The 22,547-nt window shown below is 37.7% G+C and overlaps 4 protein-coding genes across 4 annotated transcripts in view; 1 reads left to right on the top strand and 3 right to left on the bottom strand.

The window, feature by feature from the left end:
* The window catches only part of rabgap1l (RAB GTPase activating protein 1-like), a 69,374-nt gene extending 57,590 nt beyond the window's left edge, over positions 1 to 11,784 (top strand). Inside the window, exons 20-26 of the mRNA XM_057325288.1 lie at positions 6,457 to 6,549; positions 8,414 to 8,524; positions 8,617 to 8,721; positions 8,810 to 8,893; positions 8,979 to 9,050; positions 9,130 to 9,327; positions 10,498 to 11,784. Coding sequence (XP_057181271.1) covers positions 6,457 to 6,549; positions 8,414 to 8,524; positions 8,617 to 8,721; positions 8,810 to 8,893; positions 8,979 to 9,050; positions 9,130 to 9,327; positions 10,498 to 10,632 — 798 coding nt within the window. The 3' untranslated portion in view covers positions 10,633 to 11,784. The remainder of the gene's footprint in view (positions 1 to 6,456; positions 6,550 to 8,413; positions 8,525 to 8,616; positions 8,722 to 8,809; positions 8,894 to 8,978; positions 9,051 to 9,129; positions 9,328 to 10,497) is intronic.
* Positions 11,785 to 11,872: 88 nt separating this feature from the next.
* LOC130548483 (interferon-induced protein 44-like) lies at positions 11,873 to 14,407 on the bottom strand. Its single transcript, XM_057325289.1, has 9 exons — positions 14,195 to 14,407; positions 13,872 to 13,906; positions 13,254 to 13,750; positions 13,087 to 13,141; positions 12,811 to 13,006; positions 12,566 to 12,718; positions 12,306 to 12,477; positions 12,123 to 12,223; positions 11,873 to 12,049 (listed from the first exon to the last, which is right to left on the bottom strand). The coding sequence occupies exons 3-9, from the start codon at positions 13,747 to 13,749 to the stop codon at positions 11,876 to 11,878; spliced, it is 1,347 nt and encodes a 448-aa protein (XP_057181272.1). The 5' UTR covers position 13,750; positions 13,872 to 13,906; positions 14,195 to 14,407; the 3' UTR covers positions 11,873 to 11,875.
* A 333-nt stretch (positions 14,408 to 14,740) lies between these two features.
* On the bottom strand, positions 14,741 to 18,021 carry LOC130548338 (interferon-induced protein 44-like). The gene is made up of 8 exons (XM_057325038.1): positions 17,987 to 18,021; positions 17,129 to 17,621; positions 16,979 to 17,033; positions 16,706 to 16,901; positions 16,474 to 16,626; positions 16,196 to 16,367; positions 15,403 to 15,503; positions 14,741 to 15,329 (listed from the first exon to the last, which is right to left on the bottom strand). Exons 1-8 carry the CDS (start codon positions 18,002 to 18,004, stop codon positions 15,144 to 15,146), a joined length of 1,374 nt encoding a protein of 457 aa, XP_057181021.1. The 5' UTR covers positions 18,005 to 18,021; the 3' UTR covers positions 14,741 to 15,143.
* Positions 18,022 to 21,505: 3,484 nt separating this feature from the next.
* LOC130548342 (interferon-induced protein 44-like) overlaps positions 21,506 to 22,547 on the bottom strand; it is an 8,959-nt gene continuing 7,917 nt past the window's right edge. The window contains exons 5-7 of the mRNA XM_057325044.1: positions 21,997 to 22,168; positions 21,826 to 21,926; positions 21,506 to 21,752 (exon numbers count right to left, since the gene is read on the bottom strand). Of these exons, the coding sequence (XP_057181027.1) occupies positions 21,570 to 21,752; positions 21,826 to 21,926; positions 21,997 to 22,168 (456 nt within the window). The 3' untranslated portion in view covers positions 21,506 to 21,569. The remainder of the gene's footprint in view (positions 21,753 to 21,825; positions 21,927 to 21,996; positions 22,169 to 22,547) is intronic.

Below are 22,547 nucleotides of genomic sequence, written 5' to 3'. Positions count from 1 at the left end.
GTATATTGCGTGGTGTTTTCTAAATATTATATAAACTAGTATTTACTACTAATTAGTGCTGATAAACCATGAATCGCATCCAGAATAAAAGTTTGTTTACATAATATTTGTCTGTGTACTGTGCAAAATAATTGTATATTTATAAAAGCATATACTGTACATGCAAATATTGAAGAAAAATATAAAATTTATATTTATAAATATACATTTATATATAATTTCAATTATTGGAAAATATAAATAAAAACATGTAAATATTTCCTAAATATGTATACATGTATGGGTATGTGTTTATAAATACAAAATAATATGCACAGTACAATCCCAAACTTTTATTCTGGATGCAATTAATCGCGTTTAATGGTTTGACAGCCCTGCTACTAATAGCTACTAACTAGTTGTAGACACTATTACGCTGCTTTTACACAATTTCTCTCTACATTTTCTATACTTTTGTGACAACTTTTGGCAGTCTGGTCAAATAATGAGTCGAGGAGATTTTAAACGTGTCATGTTGCTTAAGGTTAATTCAACACACGCATTGCATTATGGGATACAGTGTCTCACTTGCTCTGCTTTAGTTGCGTATTGTACATTTTGGCGTAGCAGTTAATCCAGTAGTTTTATGCATAAATATATCTTCTCTCTGAAACTGATTGAGTGACTTGCACCTGGAGGAATTTAGGACCCAGAGAGAGAAAAGGGAAACCCGAGAGGGAAAGGCAGCGCTGTGGGAAACGAGCACCTGAGTGAGGTGATGTAACAGGTGCATTCATCAGCTTACAAATGAGTCAGCAAAGACCGAGCTGTTTAAGCTCGGAACATTATCCCGACCCGTACTGCCTTGTAAGGCGCTTTGTTTAGACTTCCAATAAGCCACACCCACCTCGATCCGTCGCTTTTTTCTTTAAGGAAATGTGTATCTGTCTCTAAGAACACAAGGGTGGATTTATACCGCACGTGACGCACTTTAATCCGTCTTCATTTGAAATTTTGCAGTCGTATTTTGTAGACATGTTTTATGTAAATAGGGTTTGCCCCGTCGTGGCTTTCTCTCGGGATAGAGTCTGCTTTGGCGACGCCCCTTGAACGTGTACAGTTGTGTACTTAGTCACACTTTCCTCTTTATCTTCTGCAAACAAAAGTGAAGGGTAGCAGATCGATGAGATGTTTCTTTAAAAACCAATGCTGAAAAGACTAAAGGCGGTTATTTTTATACTCTTGGTGTATTTATAGAAGATTCTCCTGTGATCATTGTACTGATGTTGTGTAGACTTTTCCCACTAGAGACGGCGTCTCTATGAGACGGTAGGGAGGGAGGAGACTGTGTGGCAAGGACAGGAAGTGTTGTGCCATATCTCCACATCAGACCTGGATGACACACACCACACGCATACATAATCAGAACACACACACACACACCATGTGTGTGGCTTCCAGAAGCTGTGCACGGATTACTTCAACCACCCGTGAGCTGAACATTTTCTGTTTAACCGAGAGAGGAAACTCAAGACAGACGATTTCTTTTTAAATTTGAAGAGGATGAAGTCGACTGTGCCTTCAAGGGTGATGAAATTCACGGGCACCTGCTCGAAGAAAGCACACGCTGTACCGAGTCGCTCTCTTTGGATTACCAAGCGAATTGCAAATTTCCCATCCTTGTGAAATTGAAAGAGGACTTCACTTCGGAGTTATTCGGAGAAGATCTTCCACTCTCTGGTCCTCGGTTTGTTGGATGTGTGCGTTTGGATACTCGTTAAACCAGGACCAGTCAAGCCTCAATACGTCTTAACCAAGCTTTGGGAGGAAAGCAGACCCCCGAGCAGTTGGATGAGAAGGATAAGGCAAGATTCAGAAGCCCGCCCACATGGATATATAATAAAGACCCACGGTGCATCATTTCGGTTCTCTCTCTTCAACTCTTTCCTCATTAATCACTCTTTCTGCTTCCACTGACAGCTACTGCTGTGAAGACCCCTCATCTCAACAGAGGAGAGAAATTCTGGAATTGACAGTAGGAACTGAAAAACAATCACCTGACACGTGATCCTCAAACCCAAAAAGTGGCAGGTGTATTTGTGTATGCTTTCACGGCCCCGCCCCCCTGCGTTTATTTCCCTCCTCCAGGGGCCGGCTTTCATCCGTTGGAGGCTGTCAGTTGCCTGCTTTCTACACCCTAGTCCAAGTCCCTTGTTTCTAAAAGCCACGTAGAAGCCGAGCCGACACGTGCCCGCTGTCAAGATGATGCAGGAAGTGTCGATAACGGTGGCTTACGACGCTCACGTTATCAACCAGATCTACGAGGAGGATTTCTTTGCCAGCTTGGTGGCCGAGTCCAAACCCAGACCTGTTGTAAGACAACTTTTTTATCTTTGAAACATATCGGTTACAACTTGGCGAGGTTTAAGATCATTTTGTAGTCTTGTAGCCGTGAAAGTGTAATTTTGTGACTGCGTGTTTGGGACTGAACGTACTTTTCGAAAACTCGCCTGTAATGCATTTACAAGAATTTTTGTCACTTACGTCCTTGTTTCTGGCTTCACATTGGCATTCCTTGGAAGTGTGTGTGTGTGTTAAAAGAAAAGAAGAGTGTGTGTGTATTCACATGGCCGTCCACCTAATGCAATTTTGCATGCTGTGACTCTATTTTTCCCTGAAGGAGATGTTTTGAATACCCAGATGAGCCTAGTGACCTGAATATTCAAACGTCAGTTCTGTCAAAGCACTGGTTTACACGTTTTAATAAATTGAACTTGCTTTGTCTGTAGCAGTGGTGACAGACATTTATATGTGTGAGAAAGAGTATTGGTGAGAAATCGCTTGGTTTGTGGTAAAATCAAACTTCCAGTCAATGGAAAACCATGACTAAAGTTGTTAATGTCAACTTGAATGGAAAGTGGAAATCAGCTTCTCATAAATAGCTGTGTAGGTGTTTCGTATGTATATATATAAATATATACGCATCACTGACTGATGAGTAAGAATGAACATGCAGATTTCACATATACTGACTTTTATAATGCCGAGACCTGTGAAATTTCCATGACAAATTTTCAGCCGACTTGGTTTTATCTATTTAGCTTAAAGGAACAGTTCACCCAAAAATGAAAATTCTTCATTTACTCAACCTCGAGTTGTTCCTAATCTGTATAAATATCTTTGTTCTGATGAACACAGAGAAAGATATTTGGAAGAATGCTTGTAACCAAACAGTTCTTGGACCGCATTGACTATCATAGTAGGACAAATTACTTTATAAATTTCTGTTCTGTTGAACACAAAACACAATTGGGTCACCATTGACTACCATTGTCATTTTTCCTACTATGGTAGTCAATGGTGGCCAAGAACTGTCGCACGCATTCTTCCAAATATCTTTCTCTGGGTTCATCAGAACAAAGAAATGTATACAGATTTGGAACAACTCGAAGGTGAGTAGATGACAGAATTTTCATTTTTGGGTGAACTTGGGTCCCTTTAACGTCTGTCGAGCGCTCGGCTTCCAGCTCAGTTGTGTCATTTCACCATGTCATTCTGTGGTGTGTGGCTACACGACACGTCCGGACGGAGTATTCTGTTACGTCCGTATCTAATGATGCCCTGTCTCGTTGCACAATTGCCTGTCAGATGAATAGGCCGTTGCTTGTTCTTTTTCAATCTTTCTTGGTCTGCTGTACTCTCCTTTACTATTGCTCATAAATCGTAACCTTAAAGAGGGACAGTTGACCCAAAAATGAAAATTCTGTCATCATTTATTCACCCTCATGTCATTCAAAACCTGTATGTGACTCTTTCTTCTGTAGAACACAAAAGAAGATATTTTGAGAAATGTGTGGTTTTGTGTCCAACTTGCATTTTCTTCGCCCAGTCTTGTTTCCTTCTCTCGTGATATTTGGAATCAGTTGACTCGTTTGTGTCTTATCTCTTAAGTGCTTGTATCACGTTTGCATTCCTCAGAGCACAACAGACACTTTGTGCGCTTTGTGGGAGGGAAAGAAGTACACGGACACTTTTAATTTTTAACTTAACCAATCGGCTGTTGCCTCATAGTGCCTTTACAGAAAGTGTTTACTTCATAAAAGTGTCATTGTGATGAAACGAGCAGTGCCGTCTCAGTCCGCTGATCCTCATCTCCAGGATCCTCGGGTTTTGCACAGATCCTCACTGAGGTCAGAGGTCAAACTCACTGTTTGCGGTGCTGCGGTTACAGATAAGAGGCTTTCCCAAATGTACTCACAACAAAACACTTTTGTAAGCTTGATTTGTGGTTTTGTTGTCAAACTAAAGCAGAACATTTGGTTTAATACACGAACGTATGATGTGGATACCCCAAACAGAGCTTATTTGTCTTCAAAACCTTGTTGCGGTGAATGTAAGCTTGAATGAATTCCAAATTGTGCTTTCAGAGCACAGCTGATCCCAGACCTGCTGTATGAGGATTGTAATAAACAAATTCCCCTGCAGTAAAGCAGCGAGTAAACCCGAATGAAAGCCCCCGAGGACTTACTCCACTGAGCGCGCTCCACCCTCAGAGACACCATAGTAACTCCGGCTGGGCTGCCATGGCAACGGACAGGGCCCAGCACTTTTCAAGGCCCCTGAGATATTAAGGGATCATGTTTGTAGGAATTATCCACAGTCGACTGTCATTATTACGGAGATCCACAGGCACGTTGTTGTAATATGGTGTACTGTTATAGTATGAGTGTGTAGGTTGGACACATTTAATCCAGTTTGTTTTGCAAGCTCGTAGCGATGTAGTTTTCAGACATTGCTGTGCAACGGAGGAGTGTACAGTCTGTTTCAATGTGCTTTTAGTCTGTTTATCGTCCTTAGAAAGCAATTGAGACCAAGCCCCCTTCCTCGGGTGTCAACCTGAATTCCCGCTTTTTGGTTAGCTAAACTTTGATCTTGTAGTGTAGTGTAGTGTACGGTTGACCATTTTGCAAGATGTAAGTAATACTTGTCCAAAAGTGCTCAGTCTCAGTTTTTAACCCTACACAAACATTAGAACAAAATACAGCCAAAAGAACATTGCAATGTGGCTTTGTATTATATTATGTGTGTGTAGTGTGTATGGATCTTATAGTGCATATTGTGCATATAATTATAATATAGTCTACTATGGTATAATTAGTAACTAGTGTATAGTATAAATATACTATTGTATAGTGCATGTATAGCATATAGTAGATCTGTAGTAGTACAGTGTAGTATGTTTTTTTTGTATTGTATAGTGTATGCATATTATAGTATGTTTTTTTTGTATTGTATAGTGTATGCATATTAAGTTTATTTACTATGTATATAGTATACTGTATTGTTTAGTATAGTATTGTGTGGCACGTGTAAATTGTATAGAATAACTATAGTATTGTGTGTAGTGTAGTATAGTATAGTATAGTATGGGCATGTATAGTATACTGTATAGATTAAATATAGTATCATGTTTAGTATACTATTGTATAGGAGATGTATATTATTTAGAATAACTATAGTGTAGCGTTTAGTATAGTATGTGCATATGAAGTATATACTGTATAGAAAAACTATAGTATCGTGTTTTGTATAGTATTGTATAGAAGATGTATATTATTTAGAATAACTATAGTGTAGCGTTTAGTATAGTATGTGCATATATAGTATACTGTATAGAAAAACTATAGTATCGTGTTTTGTATAGTATTGTATAGGAGATGTATATTATTTAGAATAACTATAGTGTAGCGTTTAGTATAGTATGTGCATATATAGTATACTGTATAGAAAAACTATAGTATCGTGTTTTGTATAGTATTGTATAGGAGATGCTTTATTTAAGTTTTCAGTAGGTAAAATAATAACATATTACCAACATGAGTAACATTTCAAGTAAATTAAACATTTTATGCTTGCATTAAAAGCTTATCTTTGTGAACTGACACATTTAACTCCTTAAAGAAATTGTATAACCAGGTACATTTCTACATATAACAGCCTCTTATTTAACACTTGGAAACATCTTGGTGTTAACCAGCTTAAATCAAATAAACCTGAAAACATCTCAGTGCAGCAACTTTCATTAAACCTAAGCACACTAGCGTTCATTCTCATATATGCACGGAGCTTCTATTATTTTACGAGCACTATCTGCCATCCACGGAGGAGGACAACAATACATCGCCATATCGATATATTGTCCCACCCCTAGTATAGTGTATAGTATAATGTATAGTTTGATTTTGCATATTTTTTAAATGATAGCATTTCAGTTTTATTGAATTGAGTTGAATTTCCCCCTGCAGTTCCATCATGAAATCCTTGGAGGTTTGAGGAAGCACCTGTACAGAAACCCTGTTGCACACAATGAACCTAATGAAGCTGCTCACTAGTGCTGATCATCTCGGCTTCCATCCCTTCAATAGTGTGATTGTACACCTCAGTAAACTGATCTCTGCTTTCATCTCTCTGCCTCAGGTGCCCACCAAAAAGCTGAAGAAGTTTGAGAAGGAGTATCAGGCGCTCCGAGAGAGCCAGCTCCAGCAGGAAGACCCCATCGACAGATATCAGGTAAGCAAGAACCTGATTTAGCTCCACCTCCCCCAGTCGTCATCCTCACATTCATCATTCCGTCCCAGAACAGGACTGTGTAGCGGGCTGCACTGGAAACAATAAACTCTCTCAGGAGTGAAACATTCCTTGAACAATTTAGACATTTCGGATGCTTGTTTTGTATGAAGTTGTTTTCTACAAATATTTGAATTTATATTTAAGTGGCGTTTTTGTGAAAGGTGTCTTGTTTTTCATTATATTTTTACATAAGCTGAAGCTTTCAGAGAGCAGCTAGCACACAAATATTTGTTGTATTTTTGTTGGTGCATTTGAATGTTGTGTTTATTATATTTATTAAGTTGCACTGAAGCAGTAAACGAAACAATTTGACATTTTTATTCATTTTCTTGCATACAAACTGACTGAGATTTGTGAAGCAAACTGGTGTTTCAATGCTATTATTATTGTTTGCTTTTTATTTGACATTTTATATTTTTATATATATTTTAGGTTTTGTATTCTTCATATGGAACAAAAGTGTTCAAATCATTTTATAAAAATGCTTTCCAAGTAGCTACGAATGTTGACAAGCCAAGCTATAAAATTAAAGGAAGTTTCATTACTCTGTGGTTTCCTTGCGGTCACTTCCTGTTCACCCTCTACTTGACTCATACATTTAACCAATCACATTCCCTCCATCACCCTGTTTTCCCAATGAGCCTTTGTTACTCACCCTGTTTGACCAATGAGCTGTTGCGGGGGGCGGAGCTTGGATGGGCAGGGAGCGGAAGCAGGGTTGTATTTGGCCGTTGGTGTTGGATGGGGAAAGCCACTGCGCTTCTCTTATTCTAGTGGGTGTAGTGTTAAGACGGTGGTGTAGTCTACGTCGCAGGTAAGCCGTCAGCTCATTGGCTACTAACAAACCTTGCATGCAGCATGCTGTCACCCTTTCCGTTTCATTCCAAATTGTCTGCACAATTTCCATTAACACTTATCAGCCTGTAACTGCTACCCATAACCATGCAGTTTCAACTAACAACAAACGTGTGCGTGAGCGTGTTTGTAAATGGAAGTTATATGACAGCGTTTCCTCTTCCTGATAAGAGAATGTGCGTATCATGTGAAAGCAGTTTGAGGCTAGCGTTGACTCCCTGGCCCTGCCAAAAAAAATAGTCACACCTCTTGTAGCTACTTGTAGTGTTGGTAAGATGCACAAAAGCTGATTGTAGTTCTCCGTTCTTGAAAATTAAAGGTGCAATCCGTAACGTTTTTGTTAACATTTAGTAAATAAAACTTAAGTGTTGAAAATTTTCTCCATCCTCTGACATAACTGTGAGCTTATAATGATTTATAAGTTGAGCTGCTGAGTTGGATTTTGCTGGAAATTCTAATTTGACGTTGGACCTGCAATTGTATGTTTCAAACACAGATGGCGATAGTGAGGCAGAACTAGCAGATTGCAGCTTTAATTGGAATTATAATAGAATGGCATTGTGATGTCTTTGTATAAAATATAGGATGTGTCTATTCACGTGTTTCACTTTCACTTCACGCTTTGAGGGAAATTGTGCTAAAATTCAGTTTTCTCTGTCTCTAAATACATATACGTTATTATAGATTGTTTATAATTTTGAGATGCACATTTCTGCTTTCAATGTGAAAAACAGTTCAACAGTGTTTAGTGACTACATTTGATTTCGTATTTACAGAAAGCTTATACAATACATTTTTACGCTTACATGTAAACGCTTTGTAAACTTTACACTGTAGCTTGTGCAAATCCAGTCCGGCAAGCTTATCCTTCAGTATATTTACCAGCATCTGTTACCATCTGTACGACACCCTTGCTTGTGAAATAATAGCCACTAATGTGACCTTCTAGAGAGAAAACCGACGACTGCAGGAGGCCAGTATGCGTCTGGAACAGGAGAACGACGATCTTGCCCATGAACTGGTCACCAGTAAAATAGCCCTAAGAAATGATCTGGATCAGGTATTGACCTTCCTTCCATCCATATCAGTTATATTATTATTGTTATAATTATAATATAAGAGCTTGTATGAGAATAAGTGTTGCATTCGTAGGCGGAGGACAAAGCTGATATTTTAAACAAAGAACTGCTCAACACGAAGCAACGTCTCGTAGAAACAGAGGAGGAGAAGAGGAGACAAGAAGAGGAGACCGCTCAGGTGAGACTAATGTTCTTATTGTTAGATTTGCTCACGTTTTAAATCATCAGCTGGTGATTTGGCTGACGCTTGTATTTTCGATGTTCAGTTGAAGGAAGTGTTCAGAAGAGAACTGGAGAAAGCCGAGTTGGAGATAAAGAAGACTACAGCCATCATAGCAGAGTATAAACAGGTATACGTGAGCTTTCCATAAATACATCTCTGGTTAGATCTGTGAACCCGGGTGGACTAATATACGGTCTAAAATGATCTCTTAGATATGTTCCCAGCTGAGCACCAGGTTGGAAAAGCAACAGGCATCAACGAAAGAAGAACTAGATATAGTCAAGGTTTGAAGTTTTCTTTTAATAACATTGCATGGATTGTTTGCTAAGATGAGAGTTCGTAATCAGTTTATAATGTTGGCAGGCTAAAGTGATGTCCTGCGAGCGCTGTAGAGAGGTGTTCAGCAAAGACGGACCCCTGCAGATCCCAGCGGTGAGTCAGGACAACCGCGACTCGGATCTGGACGAGGAGAAGGATTCGCTCAAGGCACAGCTCCGGGAGCTCGAACTGGAGCTGGCACAAACCAAACTCCAGCTGGTGGAGGCCAAGTGCAAGATCCAGGTCAGGCTTTACAGCACAGGGTCATATATGACACACTTCGGATTGTGTTCATCTTTGAAATGGCATAAAGTCTGGTGCACTTTTCTGGTGGTTATTCATCTTCACAGTGTACAATGTGAACTGGCAAAATGGGCATGGCATCTAAAGCTGAGGCTACTGGTTAGCTTGCCGCTGCATTACAAAAACAACAAATGCAAAACAACCAATAAAAACATACATTGATCAAAAGCTTTTGGCTCATCTCATAGGAAAATGTTAGTGCTCAGATGTTGTTCTTTTATAGCTCAGTCCTCATGGAGTTTTGTTTTAAGTATCAACATAGTCTGGGATGTTTTTCCTAAAATTGTAGAAACAAATGAAAAAAATCTGATTTTGATGAGAAATGTTGAGATCTTGAATCATTTTGACTTCTAAGTGCAGACTTGGTTTATTAAAAGTAAACTAAACGTTTAAGCTATATTTAATTGCTTTTTTTTAAATAAAAAAGTAGTTGTATTTCACCAAAATGTTAATAAAAATAAAGTTATGTATTTTGGCCAAATGTCAATAAAAATCTATAAAAAACCTAAAAATAAAATAAATGTAACCAATTATTAATAAATCAAATAATTAATTGTTTGTATATATATATATATATATATATATATATAAATTTTATATTTTTATCAGTGTATATATATATATATATATATATATACTAATAAAAATATAAAATAAAACGTTATTTATTTTGACCCAAGGTTAATAAACAATTATTATTTTATAAATAAAATTAAGTTGTGTATTTTGACCAAATGTTTATAAAATAATTAAAATAGTATTACAAATAAAGTAAAGAGAGTTGTTTATTTTGACCCAATGTTAATACCAAATATTGAAAATCAAATAAAAGGAGCTATTTATTTTGTCCAAATAAAAATTAACTTAAAATAAAATTTAAAATAGTTATGTTTTTTGACCCAATGTTAATAAAAAAATATTTAAAAATCAAATAAAAATAGTTCTTTTATTTGTCCAAATGTTAATAAAAATAATTTAAAATTAAATTAAAAATAGTTATGTATTTTGACCAAATGTTAAAAAATAATAATAATAATTATGTATTTTTATATATGTTTAGTTATACATAAGTTACAGCTGCTTTAATGTGATTTCTTTGTTCTACATCAGGAGCTGGAACATCAGAGGGGAGTTTTGATGACCGAGGTTCAAGCTGCCAAAAACTCGTGGTTCAGTAAAACACTAGGCTCTCTTAAGACTTCAGCGAGTAACCAGTCACCTTCCTCACCCAAAGAGGGCCAGTAGGACTAGCCAAGAACTTAACTAATGACGCAAATGGAGCATGGAGCTAACGCTTTGCCAATCCCGGTAGAAAACAACCTGTTATTAACACTACAAGCAACACGGCAATGCAGTATTCCCTCACGCAACATGGAGAAATGTGTGCTTGGACCAATGAACTACTCGAACAAACAGGACCACAGCTCACACACACTTAATAATGAAGTTCTTTAGCTAGTTGCAGTTTTTCCTCACTGCCAAACATTGCGGTGAGATGTGAGTGTGGCATTAATACTGGTCATCTTGCTGAAAAATCATGTAGTGACGCCACCTAGTGGATAGTTACCATATGACAGAAATTATGTTCTTGAGGTTTTTAGTTCTGTGGGTGAATAAAAGCAAAAAAATCAAATTAGCATTGAGGTGCAAACGCTTTGTTTCCAGTTTTGGTTGTTTTCAAGAGGGAATACTGCATTCTGCTACACGTAAATATAAAACACTGTTTTGTTTTTCTATATAGAAATACTAAACGTAATTGTCATATAAATGTGTATAACTAAATGTCGATTTTTATTTTAATCTTGTACAGTTCTGAAAGAGAAGTGCGCCATTATTTTTTACGATTTTTGAATATAAATGTCATCTTTTTAGTCAAATACCTAAAAGCACAGAATCGTTGATTGACCACGTTATCAGTCGGTTCTCACATACCCATCGCCATAGCCTGTTCTCGGATCTGAGATATTTCACTAAGCGGAGTAGAACTTCTGCATGGCCCATATGCATACTAACAAGTAGTCCATATTGTGAACATGTTATTTACACTAATGTACAAAAAAATGTACTCGTCTCTTATTCTGTGATTTTTGCAACCGTGATTTAAAGATGCCAAACTAATATTGAAAGAAAAATGTCAGTTTAATGTTAACTGAATATATTGATTGCTGTTCTGTGGGTCGTGCAGACTGCTACAGGTGTTTTTGTGTTACAATCAAAGGGCCAGAAGACATTCCTTCTGTAACCTGCACATTTACAAGTTTATACAGGTTTACCGTCGGTTCATCAGTCCCGCTCATGTCGTCTGTCTAGTAACTCTGACAGTAAATTTCTGCTTCTCGCTACCCTAATATGTTTGACACCTTTTGTTGTTTCAATAAATAGTAACAGTATTCTGGCTCTTGGTTTGTGTGATTTATCTTTATTTGTTGATTGGAATGAAAACTGCTGAACAATGATGTCCTGATGACCTGTGCTGATCCAAAGGGTTTCAATACGAGGGACTGATGTCATCCAAGTAGTCGTCTGCAAAGCGCAGCATCTGCTGTAGAGCAGTGAGAAGCAGAACATCACAGCTGAGGTTGAGCTCCAGCTCCTGACTGTAGTTCTTCACGGGTAACACACAAGACACAGGAACACCCAGCCGAGAGCTGACCTCCTGTACCTGTAGAGTCAATCCAAACCTCTCAGTTCATCTGTCACATCAACACTCCAGTTTCATCTCTGTAACATCTCACCTTTGTCTTAATGTAGGAACTGATGTAAACCTTTTGAAGATCCTCCTCCACCAGAGGACACGCCTCGTCTACTTTAGTCATCAAGACGATCTGAGGGACGCCTGGAGATATTTAGATAAGCATTGAGCCAATCAGAGTATGACAAGTATTAATGTTAGAGTTTAATGTGGTTAGTTCACTTACCCAGTGAGTTCACTTTTTTGCGTATGCCAGCGAGTTTTTCCTCCAGTTTGCTGGACATGAGGGAGATTTTGGTGGCGTCTATCACATACACCACACAGTGGATCTTCTGCTCCAGAGATGCTGATCTGGAGAACTTTTGCTCTTTGAGTTGATACGGTGCCACCGGATTAAACTGAATTAAGAGAAAACATAGAAATGTGTGATGAGCAGAAATCAAACTTGATAAGAATAGGCCGCTTCACCAAAACAAGAAAACTTACCATGTATCGGTCTGGTATGAGACCTTGGAGAATGCAGCTGATGTCTTCGATATCCAGACCTGCACCCGACTGCTCCTCAAGTCCCATAGTGTCACACAACACAAATGGTAATGGCTTTCCCTCACGACCATCTTTCACTTGGTATGTCCGAAACTATAAGGGAATTTTTGGGGGGACTATTGTTCCATAGGATCTGGTGTATCTAGTCAAAACATGAGCAATAAAAACTAGTGCTGTTGTTTTACCTGTGTGGTGAGACTGGTGCTTGAAGATCCTGCCATGGCTTTGTTGGTCACATGACCGGTGAAGATGGAGTTGATGGAGTTGAAGAAACTGGATTTTCCAGCACCTACAGGACCGATCATGAGGATTCGAACCCGGTTCACTGAGGACTCCAGGGGTTTGTAGTTCTTGATCAGTTTCACAAGCTCTTCTCTTCGTCTGCAAAGATCACATTTTATTATATCAGGATATTTTGATGCCAGATAACCAAAATAACAAACGAACGTGTGGAAACGTACTCGGTGGTCCACGGCACGTCCCTCCACGGCTTCTCCTCAACACTGACCGGAGGAACTGAAAAATATATATTTTTTAATTATAGAACTTCCTGTTGGCTAATAAGTTATCTGGTTATTTTGTGCTATTCTTAAGTAAATGTAATATGTAATCTTAGAATCGAACATACTCTGTTCAATTTTGTACACCTCACATTCTTTCAGGTTACCATCGTTCCCATACATTGTGGTTGCATTGATGGTGTATGCATTACCCCCTTGATTATACACAACTGGTTGGTTATTATAGCAAAAGTACAACTGTTGTCCAAAGCTGGGTCCTGCGGAGTCATCGACGCGTGCGTGATGTCCACTGTTTATTTTGACACACACAGGAATCTTGCCTTGAAAGTAAAACAGAAAAGCCTCCTCATCTGTAATGTACTGTCCACTTTGAGTATAATCTACACTAGTGTATCCTCCAAAGACGTAGCCTGAATTATTGTAAGCTACAAGTAAGGTTGGACCCTGACGGTCACAGCGCTGATGGAAGGCTGGAGCATCATATCCATGAACAGAAGCTTTGTAGAGAAGAGACAGTTCAACATCACCCAGCAAAGCACAGAACCGCTGCTTTTTCTCCTTAGGTAAAGCCTGGGCAACTTGTTCGTTTTTCGTATACTGCATTCTAGCAAAAGAAGACGACATAATAAGACAAAAAAACATTAAATAATAAGTTTGAGACGGGAGGTTTGTTTATCGTTATTTATTTATCTATGAAAGTTTTTTTTTTACTTTGCATTACTTACTTCCGTGGGTAGCTGGTCGTTTCTACAGAGTTTATCTGCCAAAGCACAAAGTTCAGTAAAATATATTAATATTCAATGTTTTGAATGTTCGAAGCACACGCAGTTTTGACAGGATGTGGATATGCGTCCATTATCTCTGATCTTCTAACAAAAGTTATGAAGTTATCATTGCGTCTGCATTAAATAAATTACACTGTGATGTTTGAATAAAGCGGTACAATAACATGTTGGCGTAAAAGCCTTCCAAGACTATAACAGACGAGCAATAAAAACATTTATGTATTTTCATACATTTGCGATGCTTATTAAGCTCTGTAACTTACCTACTGCGGGACTCTTTCTCCGTGCGGAAGAGCAATGAGATGTTTTCTTAAGACGACACCCAAGACAAACCTGTTTTGCTGACTTGTCTAATTTGATTATTAAAATTACAATAACAAAGAAAATTGTGATGGGAGTTTCCAGTTAGAGAGGAGCAAGAGAGAGGTAATGTCTTTATTTCCCAACTTTGCATTAGTTTGGTCGTAAAATGTATTCAAGTCTGTTTGTGAACGTTATTTATATATACCTCTAGGGGGCGTTGTTGGGCCTCCGTAGAATTTCGTGCAAAACCGTCGATGGGGTTTTAAAGCGATAATATGTCAAGATATTTTTGTAGAATTGACTTATTAATGTGGTAAAATGTTTTATGTATGGTAGTTTTTTTAAAACCCTTTTTACGATTATTCAATCTTATAGGGAAAAGTAAATGACTATTAGAGTGAACGGTTTCAGACACCGATCACTACTGTACTTTATTGCAACTTAGATTTATGAAAAGTATTATTCTTTCAGTTGTAACATAATAATGTCATATAAGGGATAATGTACAGGCAGCCGGTTGTTATCGCAGAAATAAGCCCCGACAGTGTGGGGTTACCGTGTGTTATTAGTTTTGAGAGGTTGTTATCCGGGAATAACGAACTGCAAATGTCGCGACAGGCCAATCAGAATCAAGCATTCCAACGAGCCGTGTAATAATAAGCAAAACGCTAAGAGGGGGCAGTGCTATAATTTAAATTTGTTACAATGTGCCACCTGCATTGTTGCTATAAAACGGTTGCTATACAATAAAATAAGTCGTAAATGACCATTATTTTATTGATAATTTGCAATACATTTGATTCCATACATTTGTTACAAGATGTCTCTGACAATTTCACTGAATTATGCCAAGAAAAAAAGAAAAAAAAATTCGTTTCAATTGCAAGAGCTTGGAAAAACAACCATTATCTATTTAGGAGGGCCCTCCACTGGACTGATATCATCAAAGTAGTCGTCGGCAAAGCGCAGCATCTGCTGTAGAGCAGTGAGAAGCAGAACATCACAGCTGAGGTTGAGCTCCAGCTCCTGACTGTAGTTCTTCACGGGTAACACACAAGACACAGGAACACCCAGCCGAGAGCTGACCTCCTGTACCTGTAGAGTCAATCCAAACCTCTCAGTTCATCAGTCACATCAACACTCCAGTTTCATCTCTGTAACATCTCACCTTTGTCTTAATGTAGGAACTGATGTAAACCTTTTGAAGATCCTCCTCCACCAGAGGACACGCCTCGTCTACTTTAGTCATCAAGACGATCTGAGGAACACCTTTTAATGTATTTGAATACACCAGTAGTAGTTCATTACCAAACATGTAAGAGTTCATATGGGTCACTAAATTATTCGTTTTATATTAAAAGGGTGATATGACACGGCTGAAATGAATAGTATTGTTTGTTTTAGATGTAATGCAATGTGTATACACCATTTAAGGTTAAAAAATGCTGTATTTTCCACATACCGTGGAAATCTCCTCTGCCCCGCCTCTCTGAAAAACACACATTTTTTAACAAAACTCATGGCTCTGAAAAGCGAGGTGTGCTATGATTGGCCAGTTAACCAGTGCGTAGTGATTGGTGGAATACTGCAAGCGTGTGACGGAAATGTAACGCCTCTTACCATATTTGGAACATCAGGTTCTACAGTAATTGTACTGACAGGTACGCCCACCTTACTTGCGTATACATTTGGGCGGTCTTAGTCAAATCATACCACGAACTGACATAGATTTGTGGGGGTGTGGTTACACGAGGCGTTTCAGGCAGGTCTGGGTGAGCATTCGCTTTTAGATAGAATGCATCTTTTGTTCCCACACTTTAATTTATGCAATTTTACGAGTCTAATGCATGCATGGGCAACTTATAACACACCAAAGAAACAGAAAAACACGTGTTCGAGCCATATGACCCCTTTAATAACGTGTTCACGCCATATGACCCCTTTAATAACGTTTCAGTTACCCAGTGAGTTCAGTTTTCTTCGAATAGCAGCAAGTTTTTCCTCCAGTTTGACAGACATGAGGGAGATTTTGGTGGCGTCTATCACATACACCACACAGTGGATCTTCTGCTCCAGAGATGCTGATCTGGAGGCCTTTTGCTCATCATGTTCAAATGGTGCCATGGGGTTAAACTAAATTGAAAGGATTTAGAGCAATAATGATTTATGCAATAAATTCTCTATTTATACTCCAACTAATTTGTTTTGAAGGTAATGTATTATTTTTATACAGTCGTACCTTATATCGGTCTGGTATGAGACCTTGGAGAATGCAGCTGATGTCTTCAGTATCCAGACCTGCACCCGACTGCTCCTCAAGTCCCATAGTGTCACACAACACAAAGGGTAATGGCTTTCCCTCACGGCCATCTTTCACTGGATATGTGCGAAACTATTAAGACAAAAAAAGTACTGTTATTATACAATTATAATTCCAAACATCACGGACCACCGTGAAAGATTGTTTTTACCTGTGTGGTGAGACTGGTGCTTGAAGATCCTGCCATGGCTTTGTTGGTCACATGACCGGTGAAGATGGAGTTGATGGAGTTGAAGAAACTGGATTTTCCAGCACCAACAGGACCGATCATGAGGATTCGAACCCGGTTCACTGAGGACTCCAGGGGTTTATAATCCTTGATGCATTTCATAAGCTCTTCTCTTCGTCTGTAAAATACATCAAATTTGTTTATCATTAATATTACCTTATAGCAACAGAGATATGTAATAAAGTGACTCCATACTCAGCTGTCCACTGAACGTTCCTCCAAGGTTTCTCCTCAACACTGTCCTGAGAGACTGGAAGGTAAGAATTATATGAAAAAAGTTTAAATTAATTTGAATTTTTACTTAATGATTATGTGTGTATAAAGACTTTTTAATCATTGACTTACTCTCCTCAACTTTGTACACCTCTAGGTCCCTCAGATGAGTGTCGTCTCCATATAATGTCGCAGAATTATAAGTGAATGCTTGACCTCCTTGATTATGCACACGTGGTTGGTTGTTATAGCAAAAGTACAAGTGATTGAAGTTGGGCACTCCAGAATCATCGTGACGTGCGTGATTCCCACTGTTAACTTTGATGCTCACAAAATTCTTGTCTTTAAAGCCGAACAGAAAAGCCTCCTCATCTGTAATGTACTGTCCACTTTGAGTATAATCTACACTAGTGTATCCTCCAAAGACGTAGCCTGAATTATTGTAAGCTACAAGTAAGGTTGGACCCTGACGGTCACAGCGCTGATGGAAGGCTGAAGCATCATATCCATGAACAGAAGCTTTGTAGAGAAGAGTCAGTTCAGCATACCCCATCAAAGCATAGAGCTGCTGTTTTTGCTCTTCTGATAAAACTGTGCAGACTTTTTGAACTTTTGCTGGTCTCATCTGTACCAAAAATAAGAATAGTAGCAGTAAAACATGTTCTTAATCTCTGCAGCGGAACACAGGCCTATATACATGTACATCTTCTTATATATGTATGTACATACATATATAATATATATATATATATATGTGTGTACTGTATACAGTATATATATATATATGTTTTTACATCTTCACACATTTTCCATCTTATCCTGGTTAGTCGTTTGATAAAGCTGCATGGCAGAAAACGAAAGCGAACATGTGTCCACCAAACACGCATTTACAAGGACAAAGTTTCTGTCAATCAATAAAACACTGAACTATTCAGATATCGGCCTAATGCTTGACATTGTTCTTATAGCATTAATGGCTTGGTAACTTACATTTTGTAGAATATTCATTTCGTAGAATACTTGCACCCACAGANCCTTGATTATGCACACGTGGTTGGTTGTTATAGCAAAAGTACAAGTGATTGAAGTTGGGCACTCCAGAATCATCGTGACGTGCGTGATTCCCACTGTTAACTTTGATGCTCACAAAATTCTTGTCTTTAAAGCCGAACAGAAAAGCCTCCTCATCTGTAATGTACTGTCCACTTTGAGTATAATCTACACTAGTGTATCCTCCAAAGACGTAGCCTGAATTATTGTAAGCTACAAGTAAGGTTGGACCCTGACGGTCACAGCGCTGATGGAAGGCTGAAGCATCATATCCATGAACAGAAGCTTTGTAGAGAAGAGTCAGTTCAGCATACCCCATCAAAGCATAGAGCTGCTGTTTTTGCTCTTCTGATAAAACTGTGCAGACTTTTTGAACTTTTGCTGGTCTCATCTTTACCAAAAATAAGAATAGTAGCAGTAAAACATGTTCTTAATCTCTGCAGCGGAACACAGGCCTATATACATGTACATCTTCTTATATATGTATGTACATACATATATAATATATATATATATATATGTGTGTACTGTATACAGTATATATATATATATGTTTTTACATCTTCACACATTTTCCATCTTATCCTGGTTAGTCGTTTGATAAAGCTGCATGGCAGAAAACGAAAGCGAACATGTGTCCACCAAACACGCATTTACAAGGACAAAGTTTCTGTCAATCAATAAAACACTGAACTATTCAGATATCGGCCTAATGCTTGACATTGTTCTTATAGCATTAATGGCTTGGTAACTTACATTTTGTAGAATATTCATTTCGTAGAATACTTGCACCCACAGAGAAACACTGCAATACTTCCTGTTCCTTTACGGACTTTGACCCAAAAGGAGCATGTTTAATCATGTTTCTGTATAACAGCTCATTATTTGAGACCAAGACGACCCTCCAGCAAATTGAAACCTTTAAATTAATGTGGAAGGATGTGTATTATCATATACAGTACATATGAAATATTTACCACTTTCATTTAAAATGTTTTTGAACCACATCAGATTTGACTTTATTTGACACTTATCAACAGGAAAATACTACTTTGTCACAGTTCATTAGTTACTTTTTAAATTCAATTATTGAAGTCTTTTTCTTATATATCAATATTTAACAAATGCACCTTTTACTACAGACTTTAATAAGTCGAAGTTAGAAAACTGCAGAAACTCTGCCTTTGTGATACGTCTAGCTGTAGATTATGGAGGACTAAACCTGCAAAAATTATAAATAAATGAATGTATAAATAAATAAATATATAAACGAATAAATGTAATAATATGAAAATAAATACAGGAATGAATGGTTTGATAAAACAAAATAATTCGTTTTAGCTATTATTGATCTTAGCTTTAACTTTTCTTTTCATTTTTTAAATTGATTTATTATTTTTTGTGTCCATTTTTAATTATTTTTAATTATTATTATTTATTATTTTTAGATTATTTTATTTATCCTTTCCTTTTATTTTTACATTTATTTATTTATACGTTTATTTATTTTTATATTTATTTATTATCGCATGTATTTATTTCCACTTTTATTTATTTATTCTTGTATTTATTCTTACTTTTCTGTGTCTTGTATGATAATTAGATGGGTTGGTCTTGCCTACTATTGGTTCAGCGTAGATTGAAGCGTTTGATCGATTACTCTTGACTTGTTTTGGACTAACGTCACGTCACTCACTGATCGTTTGCTTCGTGTATAACGTTTATGGCGTGCGCACAATTAGCTAGAGAGTTACAGCATTTAGCCAATGAAGTCGATAACCATGCATCAAATGACTATGTGTCATTCAGATTAGATGCACTTATTGAGGATTTATTACAGATTGACGGAGAGATAAATGACAAAGTTCTTCAAAATCTGTGCGAGTCAGGGGGTGCTAAGGTGGTGACCAAGTTCCGGTTACAGGTCCTCTGCCAAAGAGGTGCATGAACGACCTCAGCAGATTCGTCGATTCTGAAAGCACAAGACGACTTGATATTAAGATGTCTAATAAACACAGACTTTCTTGTTACATGATTTTGACATTCTTGTTAAGATTGCAAATTATTGGTATGATCGCCCGTAACGGCTGAAGCGAGGTGAAAAAATAAATAAAGCGATTTGACACGGGATTCGTACCCATACAATAAAGCGAGGCAGCGTGTCACTACGGTAACAATCACACTAAGCTATTTCGCAATGCTAGCTGCTGCGGATCTTTGCAATAATATCAAGATGTCACACAACAATATGCAGCTGGATGAATCAAGGGAATATGCCCGTTTTAACTTGTGACCTCTGTGTTATTTATCTCTTATGGAATGTAGTTTACGAGTACCGTTTAGTAACCACGTCTTTTTAGAAGGAATGGTTTCCATTTGATGGCCCCTGTAGTGAAAGAACGATGCTCATTACTACCGTGTTAACTTGTGACTTAAGTTCACTATGTCTCAATTCATTTACATTATGTTACATCATGTTACATTAAATCTTTACGCTTTTTCTAACCGAAAGGCTGCTTATAACTATCACTTTGACAAAGCGTTAGCTTGCGACTTCGGTTTACAAGCTCATCTGTGTAGTTAAACCTTATTACATTTTGTGCTTTATGATTTTCACCAGTTGAACTGTAACGCCACCATAGCATAGCACCCTCTGACTCGCACAGACTTTGAATGTGCTGCAAAGAGGCTAACAACCGAGGGAGAACTTTGTCATTTATCTCGCCGTCAATCTGTAATAAATCATCAATAAATGCATCTAATCTGAATGACACATAGTCATTTGATGCATGGTTATCGACTTCATTGGCTAAATGCTGTAACTCTCTAGCTAATTGTGCGCCCGCCATAGTTACTTAACGTTATACACGAAGCAAACGATCAGTGAGTGACGTGACGTTAGTCCAAAACAAGTCAAGAGTAATCGATCAAACGCTTCAATCTACGCTGAACCAATAGTAGGCAAGACCAACCCATCTAATTATCATACAAGACACATAAAAGTAAGAATAAATACAAGAATAAATAAATAAATATAAAAATAAATAAACGTATAAATAAATAAATGTAAAAATAAAAGGAAAGGATAAATAAAATAATCTAAAAATAAAAAATAATAATAATTAAAAATAATTAAAAATGGACACAAAAAATAATAAATCAATTTAAAAAATGAAAAGAAAAGTTAAAGCTAAGATCAATAATAGCTAAAACGAATTATTTTGTTTTATCAAACCATTCATTCCTGTATTTATTTTCATATTATTATTTATTCGTTTATATATTTATTTATTTATACATTCATTTATTTATAATTTTTGCAGGTTTAGTCCTCCATAGTAGATAGCATGTCTTCATGAATTCATCCATCATGAGAATTTAGCACCTATTCTTTTTCCTGAATGAACTCAAATAATACTGAAAAGCCAGAAGAAATTAAGTAAAAATATTTTATTGCCGTCTTTACAAAAACTGACACACATATTCCGAACTAAAATGTACAAAAAACTATCATCAGTCTTTATTAAGAGTTGCCCTGCATTGGAGAAATATCATCAAAGTAGTCGTCGGCAAAGCGCAGCATCTGCTGTAGAGCAGTGAGAAGCAGAACATCACAGCTGAGGTTGAGCTCCAGCTCCTGACTGTAGTTCTTCACGGGTAACACACAAGACACAGGAACACCCAGCCGAGAGCTGACCTCCTGTACCTGTAGAGTCAATCCAAACCTCTCAGTTCATCTGTCACATCAACACTCCAGTTTCATCTCTGTAACATCTCACCTTTGTCTTAATGTAGGAACTGATGTAAACCTTTTGAAGATCCTCCTCCACCAGAGGACACGCCTCATCTACTTTAGTCATCAAGACGATCTGTGGAACACCTAAAATTATGTAGATTTTAGCCATCAGGTGTTGATTTTCAATAAACCAGTTAAACCACAGACAACTTACCTAGTAAATTTAGCTTTCTGCGTATGCCAGCGAGTTTTTCCTCCAGTTTGCTGGACATGAGGGAGATTTTGGTGGCGTCTATCACATACACCACACAGTGGATCTTCTGCTCCAGAGATGCTGATCTGGAGAACTTTTGCTCTTTGAGTTGATACGGTGCCACCGGATTAAACTGAATTAAGAGAAAACATAGAAATGTGTGATGAGCAGAAATCAAACTTGATAAGAATAGGCCGCTTCACCAAAACAAGAAAACTTACCATGTATCGGTCTGGTATGAGACCTTGGAGAATGCAGCTGATGTCTTCGATATCCAGACCTGCACCCGACTGCTCCTCAAGTCCCATAGTGTCACACAACACAAATGGTAATGGCTTTCCCTCACGACCATCTTTCACTTGGTATGTCCGAAACTATAAGGGAATTTTTGGGGGGACTATTGTTCCATAGGATCTGGTGTATCTAGTCAAAACATGAGCAATAAAAACTAGTGCTGTTGTTTTACCTGTGTGGTGAGACTGGTGCTTGAAGATCCTGCCATGGCTTTGTTG

Source organism: Triplophysa rosa, linkage group LG25, assembly GCF_024868665.1.
Source record: "Triplophysa rosa linkage group LG25, Trosa_1v2, whole genome shotgun sequence".
Lineage (NCBI taxonomy): Eukaryota > Metazoa > Chordata > Actinopteri > Cypriniformes > Nemacheilidae > Triplophysa > Triplophysa rosa.
Note: the sequence above shows the minus strand (reverse complement) of the source record. Positions and strands in the feature narration are given on the sequence as shown.